This window comes from Rosa rugosa, chromosome 4, assembly GCF_958449725.1.
Source record: "Rosa rugosa chromosome 4, drRosRugo1.1, whole genome shotgun sequence".
Classification (NCBI taxonomy): Eukaryota; Viridiplantae; Streptophyta; class Magnoliopsida; order Rosales; family Rosaceae; genus Rosa; species Rosa rugosa.
In genome coordinates, this window is record NC_084823.1 from 3,275,106 (window position 1) to 3,294,135 (window position 19,030).

Sequence of the window (19,030 nt, forward strand, 5' to 3'; positions counted from 1 at the left end):
GGTGAAATATTCTCATACCCATGATATCTATCTTAAACCAACAGCAGATTTTGATTTCCTCTTCCTCTTTATTGGAGCATGTTTCGTTTCTTTCAATTTCAAATTAGGCCGAACTTTTGCATGCTTTATTTCATCATATGATTCTTCTGTTGCATTTACAAGCACAATTTCGTTCCTTTTGTAGTTGGATTATTGTATGAATCCATGAGAATTTGGAGGCTTGAGTATAGGGATCAAGCAGAATTTGGGGACGAGTTAAAATTTCAGTGTTTGAATTAGGGGTAAAGTGAGTTGGGGTTCATAGTTCGAACTTCGAAGACAAGTTGGAATTTAGGGGTTTGAACTGGGGATGAAGAAAGTTGGCATAAGAACTAGGGTTTGAGAGATGAGACACAGAGAGAGAATGAGAGATCAAAAAATTTTAGGGTTCGATCGAGAAACTGAATTGAGAAAATCAGTTTCAGGTTTACCTTATAAAGATAATGAGTGATTGTATGTTGTCAAGTCTATATACCTACACGTGTAAATCAATTTCAAATAAATGCAAAAGAATGGGAGTGAAAATCGAACCGAATTAAGAGTGTCAAGAACCGAACAAAAAAAACTTACTAGAAAGATGTTGTGGAACCGAACCAAACCAGATTTTCCGGTTTGATTCAGTGCGGTATATCCAATTTGTGGTTTCTGATCCCGAGCCTAATTTTACCATCGAAGACCACGAAGGAAGTCGCATTTCATGCTTGTGAAGTTGTGATTACTAAGGTTTTAGTAAAGCTATTTTAGTCTTATTTCTTAATAAATAAATAAAAAAAGGAAAAAAAAAAATAATACAGTCGAGTATTTACGCGCCATGGGCTGGCGAACAGCCCATCACAAGTCTGCATTCACAAGTTTCCCTCACGTACCCTCCATGTGAAGCACCGACAGCGCCTAGCTGTCTTCAAAATCCACCACCACCGTCTCTTCCTCTACATCCATTCTCACTATATCTCACTCAAAAACTCTCCCTCCATTGGCCAACCCACTTCACCCAATGACGTGTCAGCCATACAAAAAACGCGCTCACAGAATTCCCGCCCGCACCCAATCCACGCCCCCACGCGGTTCGGGCACTCAATTTTCCCGTAAATTGCTCTCACCTCTCCTCGTGATTATGCGTCGCCTTTTATCATCATCACATATATAATTATTTATACCCACAACACTCTCCTTCATCAACTCCCAAAAAAAATTCAGTCTTCTCTTTCTCTCTGCAATTCAGAAAAAAAAAAACCAAGAGAGGCTGCTACAATGGCGAAGCTTGTGATGCTGTTTGCTCTGTGCGTGCTGCCGGCTCTGGCCGTCGCCACCCGTCCGATGAGGACTCCGTTCACCGTCGAAGGAAAGGTCTACTGCGACGCTTGCCGTTTCGGTTACGAGTCCTCCGCCACCACCTACATTGCTGGTAACCTAGATCTCCTTCTTTTTGCGCTTTTGTTTTTTTTTTTTTGGCTTTGTTATGGATTTACGGCTTCGATCTCGGTTTGCTAGATCTGAAAATTGTGTTTTACCTTTTTTTCTCAATTTTTTTTTTTATATTTTTGTGTAAAAGGTTTTGTTTCACAGATCTGACTGGGATTTGAACCAGTTGGACTGTGGAGATGTGCTCTACAATTCTTGTGTTTATTATATTGGTGTGAAGGAAAAATAACCTAATAGATCGACAGTGACTTTCTGTGGATATATAAGAACCGCGGTTCAATCAGTAAAAAAAAAAAAAAAAAAAAAAAAAAAAAAAAAGTTTAACTGAGAATATTGATTTAGCATTAGGACGCAGTAATCTGTTTTGAAGAATTGCATTGCTGTAAGTTTCGGATTTCTTGTACTCCGTAGCAAAATGCAATATTTTTGGGCGATGTAGAAATGGTTTTGTATTATCTTGTGGTTAATTGTATATGTTGTTATGTTAGGCGTAGGTATGTGAAATGTGTATGTTTTGAGGTGATGTGATTTCGACTGTGAATGTGTTATGGTTGTTGATTTGTCTCTGATGAATTTGGTTGGGGGTGTTGATAATAGGTGCTAAGGTTAGAGTGGAATGCAAGGACAAGCTGACAATGGCACTCAGGTACAGCAAAGAAGGGACAACTGACTCGACCGGAACCTACAGGATTACAGTTGCAGAGGACCATGAGGACCAGATCTGTGATTCTATCCTTGTGAGCAGCCCACAGAAGAGCTGTTCAGAAGCTACCCCAGGGCGTGACCGTGCTCGTGTCATCCTCACCGGCTACAATGGCATTGCATCATACAACCGTTTGGCCAATGCTATGGGGTTCATGAGGACTGAGGCCGTGTCTGGTTGTTCCCAGATTCTCAAGCAGATGCAGGAGTTGGATGTGTAGATGTGGTTTGAGTTCCTAGAGTATGCATCTAGTTTTAAAAGCTTTGTTGGCTATATTCTCCTAATGTTTGGTATTATTTGTTGGTTTGTTATCTCGACACCTAAAGATTCTTCATTTAATTGCTAATGTACTCTCCATGATATATATATATATATATTGTATGGTCTCGTTTGATCTGGAAATAATAGGTTTTGTTAATGATAATTGAAATGTGTTTAAATTGGTTTTTCCAGTGGATTTGACTTTAGTATAGTATCTATAGCAGATATCTTCTGCCTGATTGAATAGTACTTGTACATTTTTGATCAGGTGAAGGATCAAACATGCAATCTGTTCTGATAGTCAAGCTTGGTGTTACAGATTTACTATTAGGCTTAGAGCATGATACCATATTTGAATTTTGACCGTGCTTAATTAAGTTTTGAAGCTCAATGTTGGGTATGGGCCTTCCAAACATCTAGAAGAAAAGACTAGCCAACTTGGCTCTAGGCAATTGTCAACACATTCCAACCTTGTGCCAAGCTGAAGCAAGCACAATATGCAGTTTAAACTCCACTGGAATCTTAGCACTCCGGAGAGCTTTCCACAATAGGCTAATCGCATTGGAGGAAATTGAGAAAACAGATAATTCGAGGCCTAAAAGGCTAAAACATGATGAAAAGCAATGAGTCAGATCCATAGGGAGATTGAAACTAATTGGAACAGATGCACATCTGGAAGAGAGAACAGAACTCACCAGCATTTAGAATCAATCAGGTCGAAAGTAGGTTAAACTAGGGCAATGGGCGAATAAGGAAGAAACTCCGGCGTTTTCACCATTGCCTAGATGCCATTTAGGGAGAAAGAATCTCCCTAACCATAAGAATCCTGGGCCAAGGGTATGATGGGTTCCTACCCACTTCAGCCTGCCAATAATGGGGTTTGTGGGGAGTATGCTGACCCAGTTAGTCTGAACTCACCTGTTTGGGTCTGGCCCTATTGAGTTTTTGGGCTTTTTCAGGGGGTTTCTCTGAGTGTAGAGGCTTGAGTTGATCCGCTCAAATTTGGACCTTTCTGGCGGGCAGTTCACTACTTTGTCCTTCAGTAGTCTGCATAATCTGGATCATGCCTCCCGGAGGAGATTGTAATTATCTCAGATTATTGCACATTTCAAGCGATGAGTAGCTCATATTTGTTTGCTGAGATGTGGCGTTCCACAATAGTGTGCTTAGGCAAGCGGGAGTGTTGGTCGATTTGTTCTTAGGATCACATTGAGATGTGGCACAAGACAATATACACTAAGACTATTTTGCTCCCACACTCTTTATTCAAGCGGCTTAGTTGGGAGTCGAACTCAGGTTCAAGAATATAAACCTCACCACTTATTACTCGTTCCTAAAATATGAACTAAGAAAGAACTTGGCCTTTAAGAGCCTGGAACAAAGAGAGGATGGATTAGTCAGAAGCCTCCAGGTCGGCTTTGCAAGCTTATATCAGTTGAATCCATACTCATGCATGACCAGAGTTATGCCAGCAGTCCCTCTCAGCTCGTGCATAGATATCCCACATATCGAACTTATTTTAGAACCTTTTTTTTTTTTTTTTAACATAAAAATACATTACAATGAGAATCACCTTGAAATCCTGAATAAAGACTTATCAAGGTACAAGAAATTCTGAAGAATTACGGGAAAATTGGTAAACCAAATATAATTATGGTGGATCGATCTGATCTCTTCTAAAATCGGTTAGCTGTTAATTGGCTGTACCTTTGTTTGTATTTAATAATTCTCATGGGAGAATTTTATTGTTCTTTGACCTAGCTTGAAAAAAACACCCAAAAAAAAAAAAAAGGCCCTTAATTTCTAATTCTCTCTACTGAAGATCGATCAAGAAAACTAAACTAGCTAGCAAAGAGTACGTCGACTTGCCAAACTTGGAAGAAAAAAACACAACTCAGCAAATAGAGTAGCCAGTAGTGCACTCTTTGTTAATTGGTGCTCGTTAAAATACATGTATTTTGTAGAGACTTCTAATATCATTTTGGGACGATCTCTAGATGCTTATTGTAATCAGAGGTTTAGACTCAATGTCTCTCCCCCTTGTATTCTACAGTTTCATTAATTAAGACTTGAGAGCAGTCGCACCAACCCTTTATTATAAAAAAAAAACACACACACAACTAAACATGACACATTGAGTTTGCCCCGCCTTATAGTAAAAGGGACTCAAAACAAACAATGCCCGAATATCCTTCCCATTTCTTCTTTGATAAAAAAGAATATCCTTCCTCACTCGTTGTTGAGTTTGCCCCGTGGCATCGGTCTCTGAAAACTGTCAAGATCTCTGATGGAAGGAAGAGTGGTTAGGTGAGGTGCTGTTGTATTTGCCTATTTGGTGTGACTGCGTAAGAATAAGCTGCATGCATATATATACAAATACAGAGAGGCACGTGTTTGTGTTATAATATCGATCAGAGAAGACTTGGAAGGAGCTGGTGGAGTGGAGGTAGGTGCTGGTATGAATTCTGGGTGAAGGCTTTGAAGGGTTGCTTTTACTTAACTGGCCGCTTTCGTAGTTAGGGCTAATTAGCTAGCCCTTCCAACTACTCAAAAGACAAAAACACATCGTTGGTTTTTATGCTGAAAAAAAATAGAAAGCCATAAGCAACTGTCTCTGTCAAATAATTCATGTCTAAAAGTCTCGGTCCATTCATTTATAGGCAATTAGCAGCTGACTAACAAAAACGAAACTACATATGATCTTTGTTGTATGCATGCGGTAAGGGGCCGATTTATTAGATATTTAAGAGAAGGAAAAAGAAGAAGAATAGGACGGTTAATTATTGTGCTTTCAATTTACACGTTTCTCCTTCTTTAATGCGTAAATTGCAGTGCTGTGAGAGATTCTTGCGTAGGGCAAATGTACCACGTGACTAGTAGGGCGGTCCAATCAGTGAACATGCATGAGAGTGTTTTGGGTATTTCATTTTACATAACAAAACTATTCCAAATTATTCTTTCTAAGATAGTAATGTTACTAAAGAAAATCGATTAACAATTGCAACTATTTTCGCTTTCTAACAAGTTTCTTATCCAAAAGACATCAAAAACTACAAATTACATAATAAACATGGACATTCAAACATGTTTATCGATTATGATTAATCCAACATGGATTTACTTGGTCATGGTTTATCTATTCAATTTCTTTCACATGCAAAATGATATTCTTCTTTTCAATCGAATATATGAATTTCAAACACAATGTGACTACAAAAAGAAAAGAAAAAGGAATTGAAGACAAAGAAGCCTAACTTAGTAGAACCATAAACGCCCACCAATGGTGTCGCCAAGTTGGGCAAATTGTCAATATACTGTTCCTCATAGCGCTTTTAGTGACGGCGACAAACAACAACGATTTCTTCTATAAATAAAAAGGCCATGTAAAACTCACTTCCCCAGTTTCCCTCGCCTATTTCACATTTTCTCTTTCCATTTTCTGTTTGGTTTTGGTTTTGGTTTGGTTTTGTTCTCTCAGAATCGACATGTACATGCAGCTATCAACTTGTGTCATATAAACTGTCAATCATCTTCTTCTCCGTCAACTTTTCTCGTAATAAACTCTGGTCCCATTTGGTCGTTTCCATTTTCCTCTTCCTCGGTTTCGTCGGTTTTTCCCATATATATAAACATCAAGGTAATTTACGCGTACCAACCTTCATCAAGACAGATTCTTGATTCATTTTGCATTGGATTCTGGGCCTTTTGGTATCTGGGTTTCTCTCTGATTTTGCTAAGGAGGTTTGTTCTTTTTTCATTTTTGACTTTGATTTGAATGTGATTGAAAATTGAAAATGGTATGAAGCAGAGATCTTTTAATTATTTTTTAAGCAAATATTGTTTCGGGTTCCTTCAACATAGATCTCTTATTACTAATTTTCTTTGTGAATTATGATTATGATGCATGAGGTTGATGAACATGTTTATCTGAGATGAATTAGCCTGTTGTTTCCCCTAGCAATGTTTAAGTTTGTGGGTTGTGAGGAAAGTGATTGATTAACATGCATCTAATGGGGGTATTGATTTACACATTTGAAGGCCTAAGAATCTCTAAGAGAGAAATGTTTATGATCATTTGTATATCAATATAGTGTCTTTGTTCCCATTTGTGTAATCGTTGTACTTTTGTCATTTACTTGAGATATTTATGATTTTTTAGGATGGCTACTGCTGTGTTTCACCAATCCATTGGAACTCACCAGTCCCATGGACATCTCTATAACTCTGGCATTCATCAAGAGTTGGGGAAAAGTTCAGTGAGATTGATTTCAAAGGCGTTCGAGGTTGATGTTGGACTGTCAAGAAGAGTATGCTACAACTCTGGTCAGAGAAACCTTGGTGTAATTCGAGCTTCGACTTCCCAAACTTCAGTGATTGATCATGTTTCGTCCCCCTCAAAGAACAAAGAAAGTGACCCGCGAAAGAAATCTAGTAAGCTGGTTTTACTCACCCTATTTTGATTCGTTGATGAATAGTCAATATACTTGTATAATTGTTCTTTCTTTGCTGTAGATCTTTTCTATTGAGCTGAATGAAATTACCACATTTGGTCATTGAAATTTTGAAACATTATTTTCCATATCCTTTCAGATGAAGCAGCTTTGATTTTGATTAGGCATGGTGAATCATTGTGGAACGAAAAGAACTTGTTCACTGGCTGTGTTGATGTGCCTCTGAGCAAGAAGGGTGTAGAAGAGGCAATTGAAGCTGGCAAGAGAATCAGCAACATACCTGTCGACATGATCTATACATCTGCACTGATTCGTGCACAGATGACTGCCATGCTTGCCATGACACAGCACCGTCGTAAGAAGGTAATTTTAGGGAAAACAAATCTGTTTAGTGTCATAAGATACCACATTATGTAACTATTTGGAGGCATTGTGATGATCGTAATTTGAACTGATGTCGATAGATGATCGAATTGGTTTAATACCATTGATCATCCATGCAGTAATTAGCAGGGGAATGCAGATAAAAAAATCTGTATTAAAGGGGAAAGGGGAGAAATGAAAAAGATACCTATTAACTCAAACTCCGGGTTTTACAATTGTATTAATGTCTGAACTGTAATTAAGTCTTCAGGTTTTACTCATTTGGACAGAAAGTTATCCTTTTGTCATCCTGCTAAATATCAGTTTGCCTACAGGTGCCAGTTATGTTGCATAATGAAAGCGAACAGGCTAGGGCATGGAGCCAGATTTTTAGTGAAGACACAAAATTGCAATCCATTCCTGTGGTCGCGGATTGGCGCTTGAATGAAAGAATGTTGTTATTACATCTCTGCTTTTCCTTGATAATTGTTCTGGCCTGTTATCCCTTCCCTGTACTTACCTGCATGACGTGATTTTTTTAATAGGTATGGGGAATTACAGGGTCTCAATAAACAAGAAACAGCAGATAGATATGGGAAGGAACAAGTTCACGAGTGGCGTCGGAGTTATGATGTACCCCCTCCCAATGGCGAGAGTTTGGAAATGTGTGCTGAAAGAGCTGTTGCTTATTTTAAAGATCAAGTATGTATGACTGCATACTTACCTGTATCTAGTTGCTCTGAACTGCTTCTATAACACATTTTATGTGAGAAAGGTTTTGTGTAGTTTCAAAAGACGTCATTGACTGTATCCATTCTTCACCGTCTGACTGTATAAATATTGCTCTGGCAGATTGAACCCCAACTCTTATCTGGAAAGAATATTATGATTGCTGCCCACGGGAATTCATTGAGATCTATTATCATGTATCTGGATAAGCTAACTTCCCAAGAGGTGACAGACCATTTATATTGTTGAGATCGATATGCATTATAGTTGTGGCTCTAATACTTTACAGCCAAGAAAAAAATGAATTTATGTTTTGTCCTGTTCTTCCTTGGCAGGTTATTAGTTTAGAACTGTCAACTGGAATACCGATGCTTTACATTTTCAAAGAGGGAAAATTCACTCGGAGGGGAAGTCCTTCGGCACCTACTGAGGCTGGGGTTTATGCCTACACCAAGGTAAGAAAGTTTTGCACTTAGTTAAATATTTTTCTAAACTGCAATTTTATATTATCAACAGTTTGCCTTTGCCATGCGGAATCATTATTATGATGGAAATGTTTAACTACTTGGCATGGGAGAAACTGTCTTCGTTTCCCTTGTCTTCTGTTTGTTGAGAAAACAAATGGAGCTTCAAGAAAAGCTTCAACTGATATGTGTATTTATAAGACCTTAATAGACATTTCAAAATGGCTTTGATCTATAGCTTTACATTAATTTATGAACAAACACAGAGACTGGATAATAATTGCTATCAACTTCTTTGTTAACTTTATTTCCAGTTTCTAGACCTTTTAACCCTCAAATACGGAACTAATGCTTCTGCTGTTTTAATTTTGTTGCAGAAGTTGGCCCTTTACAGGCAGAAGTTAGATGAGATGGTTCATTAGTGTGTTATATAGTACAGGTAACCCATCATATGCTCTCAAAGTCGAGAACCAAAATTGCTGGTTTTCTTCTGCTTTTAAAATTTTAAGTAGCTGGTGCAAGTTCTCTTCCGTTGCTTCTTCAGGGGGGTTTATCTTTCAGCAGTTTTGTTTGTACCAGTTGGTGTGTCATACTTTTTTTTCAAGTTCTACAGATATATGAAATATGTGGGGGCAGCTCTGAAGCAGTACATAGCCACAGTCCTGGCTACTTGCTTCTGTGTACTTTTGTGTGTCTCTAGCAAATTTAGTTGAAGTCCCTGTGCTAGAAGAGAGTTCGGTTTGTCCTTGTATGTTATTACTAAGTTGTAATCCTGTAATTGATAGGACTGAAATAAGAATGTATCTTTTGGTATCTTCTGGGTTTCTGCCTCTATATGCTTTATTTATTGGTCTCCCATATCTCACAAATGGTCACTCAAATTCCGCTTATTTGACACTTAAACTTACTTATTTTTGAAAAATGAGCGACTTAGTCATTCGGTCTGTTGTTTTGTTAAAATTCGTCCACGTAATGAAGAGTAGAGATTGGTACCCTATCTTGATAATCTCGATTCACAAATATGTTTACAACTTTACATCACATATATATTTGATTGATATGATTTGTTCAATTGTCTTGCATTGTAATCAGTGTTTTAAAACGCTAAAATGCACTCCGATGTATTTCAGTAGATCGTCACTAAGGCGTAAAACGTAAATCTTACATTATAAAAAATTGTATATACATAAAATGATAACAATATAGAAAAAAACAAATGCTATTCATAGTCATCAATCAATAAGAATTGAGCTAGATTCAATGAACCTCATAATTCAATAAATACTCAAACATAAAATGAAATCTAAGGTGAACATGATGGGTTAGTACTTGGTACAGCATTTGCTGTTTATGAGAAAGGTTTGGCGGCAAAGGAAGAAGCCTGGGGAGAGTGGGAGTCAGGAAAGAGATTCCTTTCTGATGGAAGAAATTTGAGGAGAGGGGAGTCAAATTTGCCATGAAGGAAGAAATTTAGGGAGAGTGGGAGTTTGCAAACCTGCTATAGCCGTCTTTTTTTTCTTTTTTTCTTTTTAAAAAAAAAAAATCTGAGCCTAAGATTAAATTGATTAAGCTTTTTGTGGCTCAATTGGTTTTTTGCGTTTTAAGTATTGAATATAGATAAGAAAATATGTCATCCACGCCTTGAGGCGCGCCTTTTAAAACACTAATTGTAATTAACATTCTCGAAAATTATAGCACAAGCGTACACTGCATTTTCCCAACACTGTATTAGCTCGCCACCTGCTTTCACAAAGGACACTCGTGCAAACTCAAATTGTGCATCAGAGTAACAGCCACAAAAAGCTTTGACCAATTGAGCGCTCAAGCCAGTAGATTCACCAGAATTAGGCCTGAAATATTTCTGTCCTATTGAAAGATTATGTAAGGCTAGAAAGAGAAGTTGTACAGTAGTTCTAGCTTTATCTTTTTTATTTCTTGATAAAGATTTATGATTGATACATTAAGGAATTGTTAGGGGCATCACATTTTGATCTCGCTTAGACAAAACCTCAGCCAAAGAAAAAAGCACCACACTACACCCCATTGCAGAGCTAGAACATCAGCTTGCACATGAGAGTTTAATAGTATTACCTAACTTCATTTCCTCTGCATTTTTTTTTTCTGTGGGGGGAACTTTGGCCCTCCAATTTATCGAAATAAAGAAACAAAAGAATAAGAAGAAGAAATTACAAGTTCAAGTTAGTCAATTTAATACGTACAGCACTAGGTATCTAGGTGCAGCTGGAAGGAGCAAAACCCACAGTACGACGTGAAATATCAAATTCCCAAAGATGGTTTTGCTGCATTTGGTTGCCAATAACAGACTTGTCATCGAGAGATGGAACAAAGCCAATACACTTGATCCCCGTTGTCACAGGTACAACATAGTTTCTCACCGGTGGCTCATATCGAACACCATCTGCAAAATGAAATGCAAGTCTTGGCACCGAAGACTCGTCATATCCTTTATCATTGAAGCAGAATTCAAATGGGAGATCTTTGAGCACGAAATTATTATATTTTGACAAAGCATCTGTCAATTCGTCCATGACAGCCTTGTAAGCTGGTAGGGGTAGAAATGTGTTGGTTGAGCCTGAATCAAGCACTACACCACCATTACGCGACGTTGCATCCCAAAATTGACTTGGTATCTTCAATAATGTGCCCCCGATTGAGATGCCCGTTATGTTTACGCCATATAAATTAGAGTTATGTCCGTTCTGCTTCCTCATAATCAACTTTGTGTACCTCATAGGGCTGTTAATAACAGTTTGTTTATTGGGACCAAATGTAAGATAACTCAACACACTCGAGTTGCTCCTATGAAACATTAGGCAGTAAGAGAACTTGCCAGCAAACTTATAAGAAACTACTGTCTCGGAGAATGAGTAGTCACCGAAGCCTAAACCTAGAATGCCATCACCTTGCTTTAACTTTTGGGAGGAATCTGTGCAGCCGATTGTCACATTAGGCAGCTTTGTTTTGCTACCATTTGCGAGGGGTACTGTTATAGTGTCAGACCCAAAGAAACCATCTGCTCCCTCCCCTCCCATGTACCTGTAAGTGTATCTGCAAGGCGACGTTGGGGTTGGGCAGTCTTTATAAGACATCATGTGTGAGAGCCCTTGTCTGCACATACCATCGGAGCATGGAACAGGTTTGAATGTCGATGATAGATCAGCACGAAATTCCCTACCTTTATTGAGAAAAATTAATGACTTTTTGAGATCGCCATGATGGTGTTTCTTCTTCTTGCGATCGTCTATCATTTTCTGTTTGGCCTCCTTTGTCAACGTTCTATCGTATTTGCATTTGACCCATGTCAAGTCACTCGCTGTATCTGCAGCCAACAAGAAAGTCTTGGGAGGTGTTCCAATTTTTACTTCGACCCAATACAACCCCGACAGCATATCAAAACCCGAATGCACCGGCATTGCAAAGGATGAGTTAGTTTCTGAGTCCTGTCGCCTTGGGATTTGATGATCATCTCTATTCATTTGGAAAATCGTTTGGTGGCGGATTATGTCATGGAGGTGAAGCTCTTTCATGACATCTATATCGGTTTTATTGATCAAACCAACTCCTCCATTGAAATGAGGAGAGTACTTGTGAATTAACGGCAACCGCATGGTGGTATGATCACCATTTGCACAAACATGCAAAAGTCCATGATGAGTGGCAGAAAGCAAGAAAATGATGAAGAGGAATGTTGTTGAACTAGTTGACATCCTCCCCTTCATCATTGATTGTCGAAATGAAATGACTCGAATGAAAGTCTGAAACTAGAATATACAAGGATAGAATTATAGGATCATGCATGTGGACATGGGATGACTAACATCAGAGGCGGGAGAGCTAACTAAATTTAGACGTACAAAATGAGAAAATTCTAGTTGTAACCGATTCAATACAGCTGAAATTAGAAATTATCAAATGATTGAAGATTTCAAACAATAAAATAGATTGCCAGAAGGGCTGCAGTTTATTATTGCCAAAAAGGGCTGCAGTTTATAATAATTCATGACAAGCCTGCACCTAAAAATGTATTTCTAAATGTATCCCGTAAATATTCAAATACACCCTGCATATTTTTTACATCCAACAAAATCATAGAACCGCTAACTCCACCCAGCAAGTTTTTCAATAATTTCTTTATTTCTAATTAAACCCAACAAGACCCGTTACACCCGGTAAAACCTTATCGAGATGAAGAATAACACACTCAACAAATCCTTCATTCTTCTGAGATGGTTTGGTATTCTATATTGACCTTCTTAACGTTGATCTGGTAACGTAGGTATATGCATACCCAGTCTCAACCTCAAGAATTTCTCTATCTTAGACTTCGTTTGTCATCGCCTCCGAAACTGTCCCATGATGATCATCCTTCAAAATCTTAACGTATAGAGCGGGTATTGAGAAGAAGTAGATGCAGAGAAGAGTTGCCGAAGAGAGTAACTATAGTTGCACTACATACATACCAGGCAATTAGATTTTTACAAACTTAGATTTCTAAAACAAATTAATGCCTACTAAAGAGAGGAAGCAAGAATAAGTACAGACAAGTATACAAGGATTATTCTGAAATCAAATCACACAACCAAAATATTGCAAGTTTAGGTACCTGGCCAATGCATTGCCCCACCCAAGGGCAGTGATGATCAAAGCGCTCCACACAATTGTTGCAGATAGAACAATGGAAACAACGAGGAGGGTGATATAGGCATACAAGTGTCACAATACTTCACTCTTACAGGAAGCCCATTGATCATCACTTCTTTTGTTCTAGGATTTTGATGGATGCCCATCATGCATGGAACATACCTTGTTAGAATCTCCGAAATCATGATTGCACTCACTACTTGGTCAATATCATGTGTATTAAACCTAGGAGATGAAGCAATTATAATGAAAAGTGAAATTTGGGTTTAAGGTTTTGTTGGAAGAAACAACATAATAACATGGAATACAGTGAACTGCTGGATACAAATAGACTAAAGAGTTTCAAATTTTATCGTTTCGTTTGTTCTTAGCTTAATTTACCATGACTTTTAATATAATTTCATATGAGGATACAATTGTTTTTTCATGAAAAATTAATTTTCTTGGTGTACCTATATATTTACTAGATACATTTAGAAAGACCATTTTAAAAAGATAAAATGTCTACAGTTCATAACAATTCATGACAATTCAACTACATTTTTACAAGCTTTTGAACAAATTCGTTGTCAATGTTGTAATTTTTGTTTAACTATATGTAAATAGTGTAAATGAATATGGTAACTTTTGTTCTCAATGTTGTAATTTTGGTTCAAATACTTGTAAATTTTTGTTCAAATAGTTGTAAATGAGGGTATCTCATACCCACCAGTACACTAGCTTGTCTCTGAAATGGCTTGAATGATATTCAAACTCATGAAAAGTGCAAGTCAAGAGGTGAACTAAAATAATTAATCAATTGATTATCCAATAATTTGATCCAACTGCCTTACGTTTGTTTGAGAGTTTCTCTCCATCAAATGATTCAATGGAAAAGAGGAGCTGCGTAGTCGTGAGCATGAGGATCTAAGAATCTGAGATAGATATAGGATTTTGGCGGATGGATATATTCTGTATAGTAGGGGCCAAAAGTCTTAGTTATCCAGTCATATGGTCATTTATCAACTATTTGATAAAATATGGTTAAAAATCAATCTGATAACCTAAAGTAGGTTATTTATCAAAATTTCACATTTTTATTTTCTCCTGTGATCTCGGTTTAGCTTTCTTAGAATTTCTATGGCTGTGCTAGTTATGACTTGGTAGTATACCCAATCGAGCATTAGCAACAAAATTTGTCTCAATATCCAAAGAACAAAAAGCTCCTGAAAAATTAGGACATTATAATGCAAAAATTTAAAATCACAAAAAAATAAAAGTTGAAAAAAAAAAAAAAAAAAAAAAAAAGGTACGTTCTTCTCCGCTCAATTCTCACATTGCCAAACTATTCTCAGTCCCACGTTGCACGTACAACTGCTTCTCTCTTATTGTCTTGGTTTTTTTCTATCAACTCAAATTTCCCAACTATTCTTAATAAAATCCCACCATTCGAATCATATCAACGAAACGACGAAATGGTTAAACGGGAGAGATCGAAAAGCCCCTAGATCTAAAGCCAAAACTCCAAAAGCTTCACTGCCACCCCTAGACCAGCCGTCATGGCTACCCACTACCAAGCGGCAACGAAAAAAGCCCTGAAGGGCCTCACTTCCAGAGGCCGAACATTTCTCCACCATGAATCTCCACCCCCAAATAGCATGCACAAGGACATAGATACCAAAGAACTTAGTAATGGAAGTCACAAAGGTGGAGACCAGCAAGCAACACAACACCATTGGTCGGCGGTCCAGCCACGTCCCCAAGTTTTGATGAAGTGCCGGTATGGCAGCAATTTTTACATATAAAGTTAGGTGAATAGATCCAGCAGAGACTCCTGGGATCGAATATGGAAGATGAGGTTGTGGAAAAGAGAATTAGGAGAGGACGAGGTGTCTAAGATGGATGGAGAGCCATGGAGGAGGATAGTGGATCTGAAAATTTGGTGAGAATGCAAGGAAGGAGAGGATCAAAAACCACGCCAAAAACATGGCTTGTCTTACAAATTCCAATGTTGATCCAAACCATCATTGTTGCATTTTCATTGGAAAGAGCCAGCAGTAGACAGAAAATCTGAATCCAAACAGGGAAAGATCGGATTGGTACAAGCGCTGCATCACAGAGACCATCAAAGTCTGCCAACACAAGCATTGTTTTCCCATAATACCATGGACGATCTATTTGGTACAACTAGTCGATCATATTCAGTCACTTATGCTAAAGGGTATTTCACAAAAGCAGCAGTTGAAAATTATGTCAAGCTTCACCAACTTCGTGAAGTTTCTTCTTGAAGTAAAAATGCTTAAATGAAGTAAGGAGATAAAATGCCTCCTTTGAGTTGGTTTTAGGAACTACATTTTTGAGTTCTGACCAACTTCACAAGCCGAATTCATTGACGGAGTGTCCAATATGCTCAAAACAAATAAATTGAGAACTTGAGTTTACAGGAGCCCTCTAAATTTGAAGTACCTAACCCAACAGCCAAAGGGTCAGCAAGATACATCACTACAGTTAGGTCACCATACCTGAACCTTGAGACAAGATTATACTTTATCTACATCATCGGCAGCTTTTGTGGTACTAGCAGCCACCGCCATATTGTGGTCTGAGATAATTTCTGGTTCTATGCCATGGGATGAGGAACTGTCTGTTTTCTCGTTATCAGAAGCATCTGAATTTGAGTCTAACTTGACAGGATCCAATGAGAGAGCAGCACTGGTCAGGACAGGTTGTGAGGCTGCCAAGGGCAGACTTCCAGTTGTGCAAATCGTGGACCTCTTCTTATCATCCTCATTCATCCTCTCGGCGTACTTATTTATATCAAAACCTGCAGTATCATTTCCGCCAAATGCAGCCTCCAGTTTTTCAATATCAAATAGATCCTCCATTATCTTCTTGGTGTTGAGGTCTTCCGCATACACAAACTTCACTTTCTTGTAAGTCTTTGGCTCTAGAAAGGGCTTTACTAACTGCAACAAATACATGACATTAATTCGGCATCGTAAGGACTCTATTATGAATTACAGGATGCTGGCATTTAAGTGTCACATAAGGCTTTATTTGCAACAAAAATTGCCAAAGAAAAAAAAAAAAAAAGCGGAGTGAAATCCACTCCCTCTTTTCTTCTTTGGTCAAAATTCTCAAAACCTAAGTTAGTAAAGACAGAATTTAAGTTCATTCTCAAAAAAAAAAAAAAAAAAAAAAAAGACAAAATTTAAGTTACCAAAAAAGGAAACATGGTGTGTGGATTGTAAAATGGGGAGTGGATTTCACTCCCAAAAAAAAAAACGTACAGCGAAATATGCTTTGGTTACAGAGTTTCCCCACATTACTGCATACCTAACAAGTACAAAGTGATGGTGGTTCTCCCAATTTGAAACTTCACTAAAATAGCAAAGGGATGGGAAGCACTTTAAAATGCCGAAGTCTTGGAATGGCCCAAGATAAAATGAAAATGAAAGGCCAGTTGTTCACAAATGTAAAATTCGTATTACTTTGAATCTTATTAATTCATAAGGATAAACAATTGGCATCTCCCTGCTGTTCTATTCAGAAGTATTTCTAGAGAAAAGGTAAAATAACAAAAATGGCATCAGAACTGAGCTTACCGTATAGAATGGCTCAAAAAACTTGGGTGGGTTGTAGAGTATTGCAAGACCTAGGCGTTCTGGATAATGGTCTTGCAAAACATGGGCTGTTTCACGTGTCACCTTCACTGAAATATGTGACAAATTGAAACCTTGAAAATCAATCAGCCAAACCATCTGTTCCTGGTCGGGTGGAAGATTTAATATAGCATTCTCCAAGCAATACACCAAATATCGTATCTGGCCTTTCGTTGACTTTGAGTTCTGCAATTGATATAAACAACTAATAAGTTACCAAGGAAAAGTAACTTTTTGACAATCTCTTTCCCAAAAGAATGAAAATTAGCTTTCTGCTGAAACTTAGATCTCCAGAGCATTGCAAACATTTATATTCAGCAGATCCTAATTTCAGGAATTCAACCAGATGTGGAAATCACTCATAATGCACTATGGTTGATACTATTATCAGAACTTGATAATCAACAAAATCTTTGAAACAGGTATCTGATGAAAAAATGTGGCATTTTAGTTAGATGAGATGAGTTAAGTCGACAAATAAAATCAGTTTTTACAGCAAATAAGAGTATGCATCAACATGAAGAGAGCACCAACTCTTAATTATAAGTAACAGCTACTTTTATAAAGTAAAAAATAATTCATGGAGGTGTGAGGAAGGCTTGTAACCTGGCAACTAGGCCTCATGACAAGAACTGGTCTCCCATGCTTGTCCATATAATTCGATCTGTAAATTTTTCCCGTCTCAGCTTCACGAGCTACGTCCTCCTACATAAGAAATGGAAACAACTAATTTGTAAAATATCATCTCTTCAGTACCTGAAGAACTTAACCCTTGTAGTATCTGTTTGTAATGTAACTATTACTATTTTAGACTCTGCTAATTGTCCAGGGTTTTTTTACAGTTCACATCATAGGTCGGGACTGAATTCCAAAAGAATAGAACTGCTAATAGGTGTAGACTCTTGATATCGTACTTTTCAAAACACAGAACCATATAAGCCAGCTCTAAATGGATAGCAAAACAAAGAAAAAACTACAGAACATAACCTGCATAAGATTATCAGGCTGCATTCAGTTCTAATAACTCACAGTGGCTAATGGTTTACAGAAACCTAAAGAGACAGAACGTGTCCTAAGCTGAGGAAAAAGGTAAAATCTAGCACATTCTGTTCCTGAATTCTGACTATAAGGCTATGAAAAATAGTATACCCAACAAATCTCCTCCGGTTTGTATTCTGACCTCCATTTCAAGGTATCTTTCAACATTTTTGTGGCCTTCTTGACATTCCAGTTTCTTGCCCTTAAATGCCTTGCAATGGATGCATCGGAACAATATGTGGACAACTTATCCGGCACTGTCCCTATCAACTTCCTCACCTCGCTAATCTGCAAACATGAAGATTTTTTAGGGCAAACAATAAAAGTGGAACTGCTCGTGCCCCAAACTAATAGATTTCAAACAAGTAAATGAGCACTTTTACTAACAATACCTTTGCCTGCTGCTCTTCACTTGTTAAAATATTCTCAGAGCCATTTGAAGAAGATTTCTTCATTCCCGCACTCATAGTTTTGAGAAGAAGAAAAAACTCTGCAAATCCGCAATGGAGACTTCAAAAATTATGTCCTAGTTTCAGAGTTCCCATTTCAATCTCCCTTCACCATTATTCATCAAACACATTGAATTCCAATATATGTAACAAAAAGCATGCTCTTTATCCGACAAACACAAAGCGTATATCTTCATTGTTCAATGTATCATTTGAAAATCAGCAACTTCTATTCTTGTAGTCAAACCACTTTTCGCTTTTCGCAACTAAAACTACCTAATCATTTGAACTATATTTTCTTTTTCTTTTCAAAAAAAAAAACAAATCATCAACTCAATAAACCATCCTTTCCATAGCTATCAAATATCCAATCTAAAAGAGACTACTTTTGTTCATGATAGCTTTTGCACTATTTTCTACTTCTCTTACAAAGACTCCCATGAATCCACCACAATGGGTCACAAAAACCATCAAAAACTCAAGCATATATAATACATAATCAACCAAATATCTAGAAGGGTAAATCAAACAGGTCCACTAACTTGGAAGGGTACAAAGATCTCTCACCTGACCAAAACAGATTGAAGAGAATTTTGGGTGCCAATATATCTCGGAGCCTCCTCAGCAGTCGGAACCCATCTGAACAAGGTCAACTACAGTGTGCCAATTAAAGTACAAACAGAAAGAGAGAGAGAGAGAGAGAGAGAGAGAGAGAGAGAGAGAAGCTGAGAATATTACAGGGATCTCGGGATCACACACAGTGATGCAGGAAGCCCAAGGCCAACACGTGCTTTTGGTAAGCCAAGGC

At 37.8% G+C, this 19,030-nt stretch overlaps 4 protein-coding genes across 8 annotated transcripts; 2 read left to right on the plus strand and 2 right to left on the minus strand.

Moving 5' to 3' along the window:
* The first annotated feature begins 1,188 nt into the window (after nucleotides 1–1,188).
* Nucleotides 1,189–2,588, plus strand: LOC133745609 (protein DOWNSTREAM OF FLC). Its single transcript, XM_062173714.1, has 2 exons — nucleotides 1,189–1,444; nucleotides 2,059–2,588. Exons 1-2 carry the CDS (start codon nucleotides 1,291–1,293, stop codon nucleotides 2,382–2,384), a joined length of 480 nt encoding a protein of 159 aa, XP_062029698.1. The 5' UTR covers nucleotides 1,189–1,290; the 3' UTR covers nucleotides 2,385–2,588.
* Nucleotides 2,589–5,810: 3,222 nt separating this feature from the next.
* On the plus strand, nucleotides 5,811–9,247 carry LOC133743460 (2,3-bisphosphoglycerate-dependent phosphoglycerate mutase 1). Of its 2 annotated transcripts, none has more exons than XM_062171402.1 (8): nucleotides 5,811–6,166; nucleotides 6,585–6,856; nucleotides 7,016–7,239; nucleotides 7,575–7,693; nucleotides 7,785–7,941; nucleotides 8,092–8,193; nucleotides 8,304–8,423; nucleotides 8,810–9,247. In XM_062171402.1, exons 2-8 carry the CDS (start codon nucleotides 6,586–6,588, stop codon nucleotides 8,852–8,854), a joined length of 1,038 nt encoding a protein of 345 aa, XP_062027386.1. In that variant the 5' UTR covers nucleotides 5,811–6,166; nucleotide 6,585; the 3' UTR covers nucleotides 8,855–9,247. The 2 variants fall into 2 exon arrangements, with proteins under 2 accessions (XP_062027386.1, XP_062027385.1); XM_062171401.1 differs by having other exon boundaries at nucleotides 5,811–6,062.
* Nucleotides 9,248–10,332: 1,085 nt separating this feature from the next.
* On the minus strand, nucleotides 10,333–12,228 carry LOC133742154 (aspartic proteinase NANA, chloroplast-like). Its single transcript, XM_062169837.1, has one exon. It carries the CDS (start codon nucleotides 12,173–12,175, stop codon nucleotides 10,664–10,666), a length of 1,512 nt encoding a protein of 503 aa, XP_062025821.1. The 5' UTR covers nucleotides 12,176–12,228; the 3' UTR covers nucleotides 10,333–10,663.
* Nucleotides 12,229–15,321: 3,093 nt separating this feature from the next.
* Nucleotides 15,322–19,030, minus strand: LOC133746197 (uncharacterized). Of its 4 annotated transcripts, none has more exons than XM_062174365.1 (7): nucleotides 18,961–19,030; nucleotides 18,790–18,861; nucleotides 18,166–18,263; nucleotides 17,885–18,061; nucleotides 17,342–17,440; nucleotides 16,679–16,921; nucleotides 15,322–16,039 (listed from the first exon to the last, which is right to left on the minus strand). In XM_062174365.1, the coding sequence occupies exons 3-7, from the start codon at nucleotides 18,238–18,240 to the stop codon at nucleotides 15,614–15,616; spliced, it is 1,020 nt and encodes a 339-aa protein (XP_062030349.1). In that variant the 5' UTR covers nucleotides 18,241–18,263; nucleotides 18,790–18,861; nucleotides 18,961–19,030; the 3' UTR covers nucleotides 15,322–15,613. The 4 variants fall into 4 exon arrangements, with proteins under 4 accessions (XP_062030349.1, XP_062030348.1, XP_062030347.1 ...); XM_062174364.1 differs by having other exon boundaries at nucleotides 18,790–18,875; nucleotides 18,961–19,026; XM_062174363.1 differs by lacking the exon at nucleotides 18,961–19,030 and having other exon boundaries at nucleotides 18,790–18,954.